Source organism: Uloborus diversus, chromosome 2 (genome assembly GCF_026930045.1).
Source record: "Uloborus diversus isolate 005 chromosome 2, Udiv.v.3.1, whole genome shotgun sequence".
NCBI lineage: Eukaryota > Metazoa > Arthropoda > Arachnida > Araneae > Uloboridae > Uloborus > Uloborus diversus.
The window spans coordinates 112,655,588-112,668,637 of record NC_072732.1 but is presented as its reverse complement, the minus strand read 5'-3'; the positions used below and the strand labels follow the sequence as shown (position 1 = coordinate 112,668,637).

The window sequence follows — 13,050 nt, the reverse complement described above, 5'->3', positions numbered from 1 at the left end:
AGTTCAATGAATTTTTTTAACCCCCTCCTCATACTTATGAAGTTTGAGGGAGGGGGTCGAGCACACTCTTTCAGTTGGAATAGGAAGTTAAAATTCCCCCAGTATTTTACTATCCACAAGTCTAAAAACAATTTGTGGTGTCCTGTTTTCTAGGAGAAACCTTTTTTTTTAAGTGTATTTTTGAACTACCCTAATGTACTAACACAAGTGAAGCAAATCACTGTAATAAACAATTAATGTAAATGTAGCATATCTAATTTTCAATAGCGAGGAGCCACTGCCTTACATCAAGTGAAAGAACTGCAGAATTAGCAATTGTGACATCTGTATCACAAAAATAAAGTTAATTGCTAAAATATTCTGAACTAAAACTTATGAAACCTAAACTTTTTCAATTATTGCTTTCTACCCCTCCAATCCATTGAACTCAAAGCGCCTTTAGACTTTGGCCTGTAAAAAAATCATGCACCTTTTAGTTTCACATATTTCCCCTGTTTGTTGCTCATAAAACAGGGGTGCTCCCCCCCCCCCCAAGTTCAATAGAACCCCCCCCCCCCCAATATTTCTGAACGCCTTAGCGCTTTTTTTATTTTTAACCCTCTTTTTTTATTTTTTTTAACCTATTTATTTATTTTTAATTATTATTGTTTTGAAAAAAAAAGTGTGCTCGCTCCCCAATAAAATACACACACACAGATGAAAATAATAAAGTAAAATAATATGAATTTTGTCATCTTGAATTCAAATTATGTTTTTCGCAATCACGAGTGTGTGTTTGTATGTGTGTGTGGGGGGGGGGGGGGTATGTGTATGTGTGTAGGCATGTGTGTTTGTGTCTGTGTGCAGTCATGAGTGTGTGGGTAGTTGTGTGTATGAGTGTTTGTGTGCGTGGGGGCGGGGTATGTGTATGTGTGTGTGTAAGCATATGTGTTTATGCTGCGTGCAGGCATGAATGTGTGGGCAGTTGTGTGTATTTGTGTGTATGTGTAGGTGTCTGTATGCATGCGTGTGTGTATGTGTTTGTGTGTAGGGGTATGTGTGTGTATAGTGGTGTTTGTGTATGTGTGTGTTTGTGTGTGTGTTGGTGCGTGTGTGTGTAGGATATGGACGCAACCTGGAGACGGTTTTCGCTAGAGGAGCAGCATCATGAGGCCGGCCGACGCGACCGGTGGTGCTGGCAGAGGGTGCCGCGCCGGTGGGAAAAATGATAGCACACCAAAAACAGTCAAATGTGAAGCAATAAGCAATCGTGATTGCTCAAGAAATAATTAAAAAATCCCCCCCCCCCCAAAAAAAAAAAATTTGGTGCAACTTGCGCCATAATCACTCCTGTGGGCACCCGTCATAAAGTTAAAGTTTGAGCATTGCTCAGAAACTTCTCTGATGTGCAGATTTTTTTTTAATCGGATTACTTTTATTTTGAAAGAAAGAAGCGCATTGGAAGTCTTAAAAGATCACTACCAAAATGCTAAAAGATTAGCGATACTTCTGTAAAAAAGAAACTTTCTAAGTTTAAAATTGTCTAATGAACTAAATTTACAGAACAAAATTGTTTAGAATAATACGATTTCATTAATTAATTTAAAGAAATAATATAAAATATGAAAAGATTATTGCAGCTCATTAAAAACTTCAGTCGGCACTCCCAGACAAAACAACGTGCTGTGCATCATAACAACTTTAGAACTGCTGACGTAAACAAGCAGCAGCACTTAAACAGAGCCCGCTCAAACGAGGAAGAAAAGAAGTACCTTCTGTGCATGTCCGCCTGCTATGGTGCACGCCGACTGCTATGGCGCATGCACGTGCCAATGACAGAGTTGTTGATAAAAAGAACTGCAGGGGGAAGAAGAAAGAGGGGAATGACAAAACGACGAATGGGAAGGGAATGGCGGCGAAAAAAACAAGGCAGAAAGTTTTTTTTTTGATGTCATAGACCACAGGCCACGCTAAGAAGGATCAGAAATATGCAATTTTTCATTTTCCCGGACATTTCCCTGATTTTCGGTCATTTTCATTTTCCCTGACAATTCCAGGTTTTCCCGGTTTTCCCGGTGCGTGGCCAGTAAAACCTGTAAAGTTGACCACCCTTCTAAGTTGACCACCTGTCTAAGTTGACCGCTATTTTCAGGCAAATTAGACCTATATCATATAATTCAACCTCTATAAGCTGATCACCTCTTTAAGTTGACCACTGAAGTAGTGCACCGCAAGTGGTCAACTTACACAGGTTTCACTGTAGTAAAAGATTGCCTGAAGGAGCTATCATTTACAAAAAAAAAGGATTTAGAAGAACCTTATCTCGGCAATAAAACCTTATAATATTGCACTAGAAAATTCATCATACACTGAATGTCATAAGGTTACGAGAAATGAAAAGCAAAATTTTATTGATTCAGAATAGAAAGTAAAAATCACAATTCTACAGCAAACTCTTTTCAAAAATTTAAAGTTTGATCATGATAAAAGTTCTATAACATATATACTAGGGGAAAAAACAAAAACAAGATTCTTACTTGATTCATTGGAGAAGGGGATGAACTTTCAATTTTTATACAATTAACTATGACATCACCATCAATGGCTAGATATGAAACCTTTTCTAGAGGTAGTCTGTACCGAAATTCAGCAAAATGCTGTCCATTTATTGCAATCTAAAATTAAAGAACAGATTTGGATTTTTACGTATGAAATAGAACACACAAAAAATAAAAAAAAGCAAGATTATGTTAAAAAATAGTGTTAAATCACAATGGCCACAAAAAACTGATTTTTGAAATGTTTCAAAACAGTTAAGAAAGCAATCAAGTTGCAATCAAACACAATTATTTAAAGTTGACAATTGAGTAATTATCTCACTATAATTTCTTACTTTTACTCTTCAAATCATCCAATAGTAAGCAACATGTACATTTTTTACAAAAACAAATGTAGTCATTTTTATCAGTCAATCTATATTCTTCAAAATGTAATAATTTCATTTTGAAACAAAATCTTCTGTAATTATGAACATTAACTCAAATATAATATACACAACTATGTACACAAAAAACTGCCAATTTACTACTGGATTGACTAGCATAGCTAGTACACATAACCAATTTCAAGGATAACCCACAAGATTGAAAATAGCAAATAAATCAGTACAAATATGCATTTTAGCAGTTTATACATACAGACACAAGAGCAGTTGCACATCCAGAAAGGGGACTACCAGCACAAAGCCCATGCCCCAGCCCAGAGGTAGAGTAGAATGTTTTTCAAAAACTTTTCTTGTTATTAAAGAGAACAAAAGAACTCGTCTAGGGAAAATAAAGTTATCTTAATAGAAAAAGTGTGGATAAAAATCTTTCAATACTTGCAGACTTTTGGTCAGCTAAATATGTCCCAGCCCTCCTACTCCTTTTTTTTTTCATTTTTCCTTGTTTGTCTGAATATAAGAAAATCTTCAAAAAGTTTTGCCTTGGAACCTTCTCGCCCCTCCCCCTCTCACCAAACTCATTAATCCAAAACCATCTCGCCTTGTTTCCAATACTTCAATATTCTAAAAGTTCCAGGGGACAGTCCCTCAACACCTCATTTGCCAACAACATCGAAAGGTGTTTAACATTGATTTTGGGGCTCCAATCCTGAAAATTGCCAAGCAGGTTCAAGCAAGAACTTCCGAATCCTCTCTTTCAAATACAGCCAATTTGCGATAACTCGAATCTAAAGGGACCAACGAAAAACTTCGACTTATCGGAAGTTTGACTTACTAGTTTCGGTTTTTGAGACTTTAATATTAAAAAACACCGAATATTTTAATTAATATGTACATAAAAAAGACAAAAGTACAGAACTTAAAAGTTTTTAAGCACAATATGCACAGTTCAAAAATATTGATAGAAAAAAAAATCAAAAGCATGGTTTTGATTTCAATACTACTGGAACCACTTGAATAGAGCTGATGCAACTTCAGGAAAGGTGCACATCTTCATTCGTTTCAAATTCAGATTCATGGATTCTACTGCTTTAGAAGTTTCTATTTTTTTTTAAATATCGTTGACCGAGTATTTGCTGAGACATCTTTAATAGTAAAGAAAACTCACTCTGTTTCTCAGGAAGTGATCAGCAAATGATTGAACTAAAGACTGAAGGGGAAGGCATCTTAACTATGGTCAGCCTTTGAATAAAGGTACAAACAGTTAACTTGACAGCTTAAAAGCAGATTCGTAGTCCAACAACATGTCAAAGTGTAAACAGTACAATACAACAAAAGAAAACAAGCTAACTCACTTCCACACGTGTAACTGCTTTATCACACATTGGCTCAACAGGTGTTCTCCTTGCTTTAGAGATCTATTGGGCAGGAATTGCAAGTGAAGGTGAATTAATTTTTCTCTCATAATCATTTGTATCTTTCTTTTTTTTTTTTTTTTTTCGTTCTTTCGAAAAAATTTCAAGTCTTCAAGCTGTGACGTCGTGAGTCACAGATGTAAAGATTAACAATTCCAATCTTTTCATTAAATCAAATCACACCACGAACAAGGAAGGACTAAACCCCTTTTTAAAATTAACGAAAAAAAAATTTATTTACAGAAAAAAAAAATAAAAATCGTTACATTGATGGGGTTACAAATTCAGGCAAACACAGTTGCCTCAGTGGTGGTCACGAAAAAAAAAAATCACGGTTTCCAACGAAACCGGAGAAATGCCTAAGGGCACCTGTTTCTCTCAAGTCCTAGAGCAATCTGCTTTTCAAAAGTGTGGATCGAGGTCTTTTTCGAAGAAACGGGGCTTGTCCACTAAGCCCCCTTAAAATATCCCATTGGTGGAAACTTGGTGACGAACACTGCTACGTTGTTTTTGTAGAAGAAACCAGGGCCCGGATTCGTTGGTCGACCGGCGCCTCATTAACATGGAGCACACCTCCCCGTCTGCGGTTTTTCGGCAACGACAAAGTCGGACACCGTCCAGGGCTGTCAGGCAAACTTGTCACACCTGGTTTTAAAACTGTCCGAAGTGGTGCCAGACAGTCTAGTCCTTTATTTAGAAGCGGTATTCCAACAAAGGCACAAAGGCGTAGAAGAAGAATAGCTGTCCGTCAGTTCCACAGAGTACGGTCGGGCATCCCCGTCGCACAATGGACGCGCGGCATCAAAAAGGGCACAGGACTGAAGATGCCACAGCTCCTTCAAGTTAAAGAAAGTTAACTTCGAGGTATTGAGAATAATTAGCATGGAATTAGAGACAAAGGGGTCGGGACTAGATAAAAACTTTGAGTTAATGTAATATTCAAGTCATCGGACTTCGAGTTATCGCGAACTGACTGTATCATCCAAGATCATGAAAAACTGAGTGTTTTAAACTACAAGAGTGGCAATGAGAAACAAAGGGATGCAAATGGACTTTTTAAAGTTTCGAGAAAAAAAATGCATTTGAAGTTCACAGATCCTATGTGGCTTTCATTTACTTTTTTTTTATTAAACATAATATACATTGGCTTTTCACTCCAAGGCGCCCTGTTCCTATCACTATTTGCGGTTCAACCAGTTGAATGGGACCCTGAAGACAGCTCTGATTTTTTGATTCAGAAGCCGAGCAATCCGGGTACAGCACCCAAGAGGTACCGTGTCTCACTTGGAGGACTTTGCGCCCATGAGCATATTTAACGTTCCCCAGTCACCATCAATGAAGACGGTGGATCTTCTACTGGTTAGGATCAAACTCGGACCCTTCCTGTCACAAGTTTGATGCCTTACCGATCAGACCGTAAGGCAGTGGGGACCATACGGTCTGATATCGGTAATGATCTGATCGGTCCCCATGGCCCTAATGGCCTTATACATGATAGAACCGCTGCGGACCTCCACCAGAGTTTCCTCTGGTCTTCTTGAATGGCCCTAAACAGCAGACCCTACAAGGGCTACTGGTACTATCCTTTGCACCAATGCAGAAAAGATGTTCTCCTACCATTTGTACAGCTTATTTAGAAATTTTGGCACTTATGCATCCCTTTGCTTCTCAGCGCCTTATTTAAGCGAAACATTCTATTTAAATTGAGTGAGCAGATGCTGACTAAAATGAAAACTACAATTTCAAAAAAATTAAGGTGAGAAGCCTTTGAACCCTTTCTCCTAACATCATTGAATATTGCTTAAATACTTCATTCTTTGGGATTTCAATTAGTAAAAAATTCCAGAGAACCCCAGAACTTCCCTTCAAGTAACATCATTAAAGGTTACAGGGGCAGTTCTCAAAAGGTGGGAGCAAACACAGATCTCAACTTTGAAGCTTCAACACCAAATAACTTTCATTTGAATTGACTCAAAAATTTTTGAGTTAAATAATAATACTGTATAGAGACAAGAATTGTCATAAATTATGGAAAAAATGCTCTTCAAATACCCTTTAAAAAATATTTTCTTTGCTAAAACGCACAATTTTGGACTTTCAAAAGGTTAACTGAGCAAATAAACCATTAAAAAAATTGTTTTAATTATTTCCAAATGTTTCAAAAAAAATTAAGGGTATAAATCTCAAACTGAATATTTTTTTAATAATATTTTTTACAAATTAAAAAATTAAAGACAGATTATTTATTGTGTAAAAAATTTTAGAAAAAAAGGAAGTTGGAAGCTTTTCATGTATGTCCAAAAGTTACGATGTTGACAATGCTATTATTTGAGGACTAAATATATGATTTATATGTTTTAAAGGTATTTTTCGATATTAAAAATCAAATGTTAATCATTTTAAAGTGTTTTCATATGTTTTTATGCAGTATCTTTGAAGCAAAATCATTTTTTTTTAACATATATGTGAGAAGTCCAAATTGCGTTACGATCTAGACGCCGATAATTATGTCCATTTATTGAATATTATAATATGATCTTCTGTCTTGTAACCTTAATAAAAAAGGCTATTATAATGTTAATTTCTTTAATCCATTGGTATTTTGCACAATTAATACGTTATGCATAGAACATTACATAAATAACAGTAGAAACTCAAGTTATGATCGTAACGAATAGCAAACAAAATGCGGCAAAAATCGCCAAGTAAACCCCGACTGGCGACAACTCACAGCATACGATAAGCAAATGGTTACCAGAGAGTAACTTAGGTTTTTGCCCACAGCGTCGGTTTTGGCGACTTTATCACCTGCGCTGGCAAAATGGATGAGGGGGGGGGGGGTTCCGATTCTATAATATCGAAACCATAACAAAACTTTATTATTTTAAGACCAGTATATAAAGTAATTCATGTACTGCATAAATCCTCTATTTTTCAATACAGAATTTAAAAATAGATAAAATTTTCATTGGAAAAGTTCAAAAACTGAAACTTTCATTATCATGATGTCCAAAATCTGTTACCTACTGGGGACACAACTGTACATGTCCAAAAACTGTTACCTACAGACCAATCATTAAATTTGCTATTCAGGGGTCGATCCAGGTTTTATTTTTTGGGTCCCCATTTTGTGAAAAAAGGAAAATGTTTTTGTAAAAAAGACCTTCTCGTGATTTTTTTCTTGGAAAAGATTATATAAAAGCTTTTTAGCTGTCGTATCGTTATAGAAAAACCCTAGACAGGTTTCAGGGGTGATTGCAAGTTCTTGAAGAATACCTGAAAGCTGTCAAGAGAAAATGCGCTGGGGGGAAGTAAGACCCTTAACATTTTATTCGTAATTTGACACATACGTTACATTTATTGTTTTTTACAAATATACATATGCAAGGCACACTTTCTTAAGGTGAAAGTCTCACAACAGATTTCCTGTTTGCCCCTCTCAAATACTTTTAGAGCAATGAAAATTGCACATGGTGCTGAACGTAATGATAACTCCTAATAAATACAATATGAACAGACTCAAAGATATCACATATTTCTTAACACAGAAGGGAAATACTCATTAAAGATGCCATGTATGTGTTTGAAAAACTTAAAAGTAATTAAAACCCAAAATAATACTGCACCAGTATTCAGCGTTTAATTTTTTTGACATTTGACGTTCTTACAAAGTAGGTATTTCGTTTAAAACTTTGCAATTTAATGATGTTAATAAATATATAAAGAAATTTTATTTGTTTGCCTCTTAACAAGGTACAGTAAACATCAAAAATGCGAAAAATTCGTTTACCATGGCGGATGTAAGAAATCAAGATCTTCAAAAGAAATAAAAATATAAAAACATCATATAAAAGAATTATTTTAAGTAAAGTTATTTTAGAATTGGATTTTGAAACTCAACACAAATTAAAACTAAATATATATTACGTAATCAAAGTAAAGTTTAGGATTTTCCTGAAAACAACGGAATTTCGGTATTTTCAAAGATAAATGTTTTGAACTGAAATTTTTGATAAATACGTGGCATTCTTACCACAAGTTAGCAAATGTTTTTTTATTTCATTGTCATCTAAATTTTCTCCCAAAAATCTAACTAAAGATTCAAAATTCTGAGAAATGGCCCATTGCTTCTTGATTATAAAGTACAAAATTTGAATAAACTTACCAATCAATTTTCTGGGGTTTTTTGGCTTCATTTCCAATCTCTGCACTTTCAGTTTTTTTTTTTTTTTTTTTTTTTTTTTTTGAGAATTCCTTCTTTTGCACTAGATTTATGTATATTGACAGCCTCTCTGTGATTTTTTGCTGCCCTAATGTTTTTTTAAAAACTCTGGTGACGGCTTTTCTTGATATCAACTCCAATATTTACTCAAGGTTTGCTCGAATCACTAACATTCATGAAAGATGAACATATTTTGCACAAAAAACCCTTAGCTGAATAACTATAGTAAAGCCAGCTATACAGCTTTTCATAATTTGCAATATACTTTTCATTTATTGCATGCTTCCTATTTCCATTTGTACTCTCAAATACAATGCTTGAATCATTATTTGATGGCTCAATCTCAATATCATCATTAGTTGAAGTTGCTCCAGATTCACTTCCAGTATTCTCTGCCTCAAAAATCATTATACTTTCGCGAACTGCCTCACTGTCATTTGATGTACAATATTTTACCGCATTTACCGAGTGCTCTAAAACAGGAACATTTGCGTTACTATCTTTTACCACATTTTCCGATTGCTCCAAAACGGGAACATTTGCGTTACTGTTACTGCATGATGAAGTGTTGGTAGCGATTTTGGAACCCAACGTTCCAAGAGCGAAATTTTTTAACATAATACGCAGAATTTCGGGAGGTACCTCCCGTTGTAGGACTTCCTCGTTTCATATTTTAATTTCTTGATGAATAATTTTCAACGAACAAGCGATCTCTCCAAACTGAAATTATTGCGGCTGCTTCCTCCAGCGCTCCATTATCCGCTAAAAACGTAACGAAATATTTTGCAAAACACAAATAATAATCGAATAGAATAACAATTTATTCTTTGATGCGCTTAAAAAATGTCCACTTAAACATGCGAAGGCGCGAACAAGCTAACTACGAAAAATATCGTCTGCGCTCCTGGATCGCAGACGATCTGTTTCAAAAGAAAAATTAATACCGCGAAAGAAAACGAACTGGAATAATACACAATTACCACATTTTTTAAATTTATCGTCTGCAGTTTTTTTTTAATTTATCGTCTGCAGATCCCACTCAATAAAACTTTCTTTGTGCGCTATTCCCATTGCTCACCATTAGCGGACATACATTAAAAAATTGCAAAATTGCTCATCTCGAAGTTTCATATTTATTTTAAGAAGACAGCAAGATTAAATAGAATGACTGACGATATTTTTCAGCTGGCATTGTATTTCATCAATAAAAGAAGGAATCTAGGAATTAAACTACAAAAAAAAAATAATAATACCGTTATTCTTTTGGTTCACTGTATGCTGTACGCTCAAACTAGCGTGACTTTGGAAGCTATCTTTTGCTTCTACACGTACAGTCTAGAAGAAAAATAGCAGGAAAGTAAAAATGAATGATGCATTTTAAACCAGCAATTCTCCGCAGGCGCCAGTCCGCGAGAAAATTTGACCAGTCCTCGAAGAATTATACCCGTTTCCAATAAAATGAAATTTCCTTATTTTATTTTTATTCCTAATTTTATACGATATATTATGCATTAATGTATCCATTACTTTGCATAAGTTTTTTGGTTTCTCTCCAAGATTTAGTCTCTTATGAAAATGTACACAAATTAGCTGCGCTTATTTTTACATTCAAAGTGTGTAAGTTATTAAAATCAATCTTACAATTAACTTTTGTAAGTTTGTTTTAAGTAGAAGGTTTTTCTTTCTGGCATTTGTTTTTAAAAAAAGGTGAAAACAGGTTAGTTGATTTTAGTGAAAAAAAAGTAAAAATTTTTACTGGTCCGTGAAATTTTTTGACGAAGCTTTACCAGTCCGAGTGTCAAAACAAGATCGAGAAACGCTGCTTTAAACTAAAGAATATGAGAAAAAGTGGGTACCCCTGGCCTAATCACACCCTTTTTTTTTTTTTTTTCATTAAATGCAATCGTGTCAAGTGAGCTTTCGAGAACGGACAGTATCAACTACAGACTACAGGGAATTTCGCCAATCGGTTGTTCGGCGTTTCCCGCGTTGTCACTCATACTCTAACAGGATTTAATTAATTGCCATACAATACGATTTGCATCAGCATGTGCCAGTATTCAATGCGAATTTCTATTGCTATTGATTAAAAAAAGGAAAATATAAGATTTTCGAGTTTTCTTCTTAACCTTTATTCGGGAATAATTTTCAGAAATTTTGCTCGTCCGTTCCGTAAGATAACCCCTCAATTATGAACCTTAAACTTTTTCAAAATAAACTGAAGGAAATAGGAACAAATTGAAAAAACAGGAGAATATTTAAAAAATTAAAAAAAAAGAAAAAGGGGAAAAACTAGAAGATCTGCAACTGGCAAGGTTTCAATTTGCAGCTAACTTTGAGAATTAAAAGTGCATAATTTGACAAAATAATATGGATAAATGAAGGATGTGCGTGCAACTAAGACACAATTGAAAGTTACAATGATTCAAAGGAATATTTAATTCAGAAGTATTTGGACATTGAAGCAAATCAAACCAACAGAATATAGGTGATAAATTTGCCGTGGCGTGAAATGAGTCAGTCTTCATTTCGCACTCATGGAACAGCAGAAAATCCTCGAATCAATTCTTCATCACGTGCTCATTTTTTTTTCTTGGTTTTTGGCTAGCCACCAACCACACCTCTCCCGTCCCCCCTTCCGCGTAGATGCGTACACATTTGCGGTTTAAAAATATTGTGAAAAGGCTGCTTTTTTATAAATTTTTGTGAAGGGGCTGCTTTTACGACGAGGAATTTTGTGAATGGGACCGCTTTTGCGATGGGGAATTTTGTGAATGGGGCCGCTTTTGCAACGTGGAATTTTGTGAATGGGGCCGATTTTGCCATGCGGAATTTTGTGTCGGCCCCAATTAGGCGCTGGATCGACCCCTGCTATTTATTAATTTTTATTAGAGACGTACCGAGTAGCACTTTGGCCGAGTAGCCGAGTACAGAGTACTCTGCCTTTCACTACTAGGCCGAGTACCGGGTTACCAAGTACTCGGCATTTCACTACTCGGCAGGGTTACCAAGTATCAATTATGTTTTAAGAAGAACCACCGACACATATGTGATGAATTTTGAACTTATTGGAATAGTAGTATAGACCTCCTTGTTTATATAAAAGTTTTTAAAACTAAATTCCTGCTGAAATTTAATTACGCATCATATAAACAATTTTGTTTGTGTCAAAAATTTTATAAAAAAATTATTTTTAAAATTAAAAATAAATAAATAAAAGGTATGATTAATTAAGTTGGAATTAAAACAAATTACAGTAAAATCCTTCTAATGCGGACACTAACAGGACAATTTTTTTTTGTCCACAATAGAGAGGTGTCCGCAGGACAGGGGTTTAATAATGTTATTTGCATTGGAACTGGGAAATTAAAAATTGTCCAAATAAGCATAGGTGGATTTAGGCCAAAAATTTTGGGGGTGCAACAATAACAGGGATCTTGGGGGGGAGGGGGTATTCCTGGGACAACAAGGCAGTGACAAAACCAGAAAATAATTTTAGAATGGAATGGGGAGCACTTTTAAAACTGTTTTCCTCATCGAATAACGAGCTCCGGGGGGGGGGGGGGGGCTCTCCCTGGAAAAATTTTGATATTGTGATCCTGAAAACGCAGTTTTATGCTGTCTCTGGTGATATAGGAGAAGGAAAAGTTCGCGGAGACTGCTACGAAAAGTTTTAGGAATTGAAATCTTAAAAACGCAATTATAGGTCATATTTGTTGACGTTAGGGTAACTTAAGAAAAGTCCTTGATCGATTTTTTGAAAAGTAGAGCAAAATCAATCCCCCTCACTGCATTTTTTTTTTGTTATTGAAGTTCCAAAAACGCAAGTATAGACAAATTTTGATGATGTTACGGGGAGAGAGGTTCTGGGTTTTTTTCCTAGAAGCATCTCGAAAGAGAGAAGTCCTGAGAAACGTTACAACTATATTCAGTGATGTTAGGGAAAAAGGTTTCAAGACTCTCTACCTTAAATTTTTAGATTTTTTTTTTTTTTTTTTTTTGATATGATAAAGTAATTATCCTAAATAATCCTTCACAATTAATATCTTAGACCTTCTTGGTCATTTAAATCAAATTTATCTTTTCCGGGACGTGAAGTAAACCGGCCAGGACACCGAGATTTTGTTTGAAAACCGGGACGTCTGGCAAGCCTAACTTCAACTTTCCTATACTAATCTGAGCTTGATTACCCATCAGGGTTAGCCACTATAGAAATATTTTTATTTATCGCCTGAAATGGTGCCTTTAAGATTCAACATCGAAAATTTTCCAAGATCAGTCATAAAGCACCTCTTTCTCACTTTTAAACACTTCAATTTCGAAAAAAATCCGGAAGAAGCTATTGAGCCCCTAATGTCACTAAAAATAGTTAAAAAGTTACTTCAATGTTGGTAAACTTATGGAAGGACACCCTAAATTCCATTTCTTGCATCATTACCAAATATTGCCTAAAATTACGATTTTTGACAAAAACTTCAAATATTCTATTAATC

General features: G+C 35.2%; 1 protein-coding gene across 1 annotated transcript in view; it reads right to left on the bottom strand.

The window, feature by feature from the left end:
* Positions 1-13,050, bottom strand: part of LOC129215993 (basic salivary proline-rich protein 2-like) — a 39,357-nt gene that overhangs the window by 19,222 nt on the left and 7,085 nt on the right. Inside the window, exon 4 of the mRNA XM_054850125.1 lies at positions 2,517-2,654. Within this exon, the coding sequence (XP_054706100.1) occupies positions 2,517-2,654 (138 nt within the window). The remainder of the gene's footprint in view (positions 1-2,516; positions 2,655-13,050) is intronic.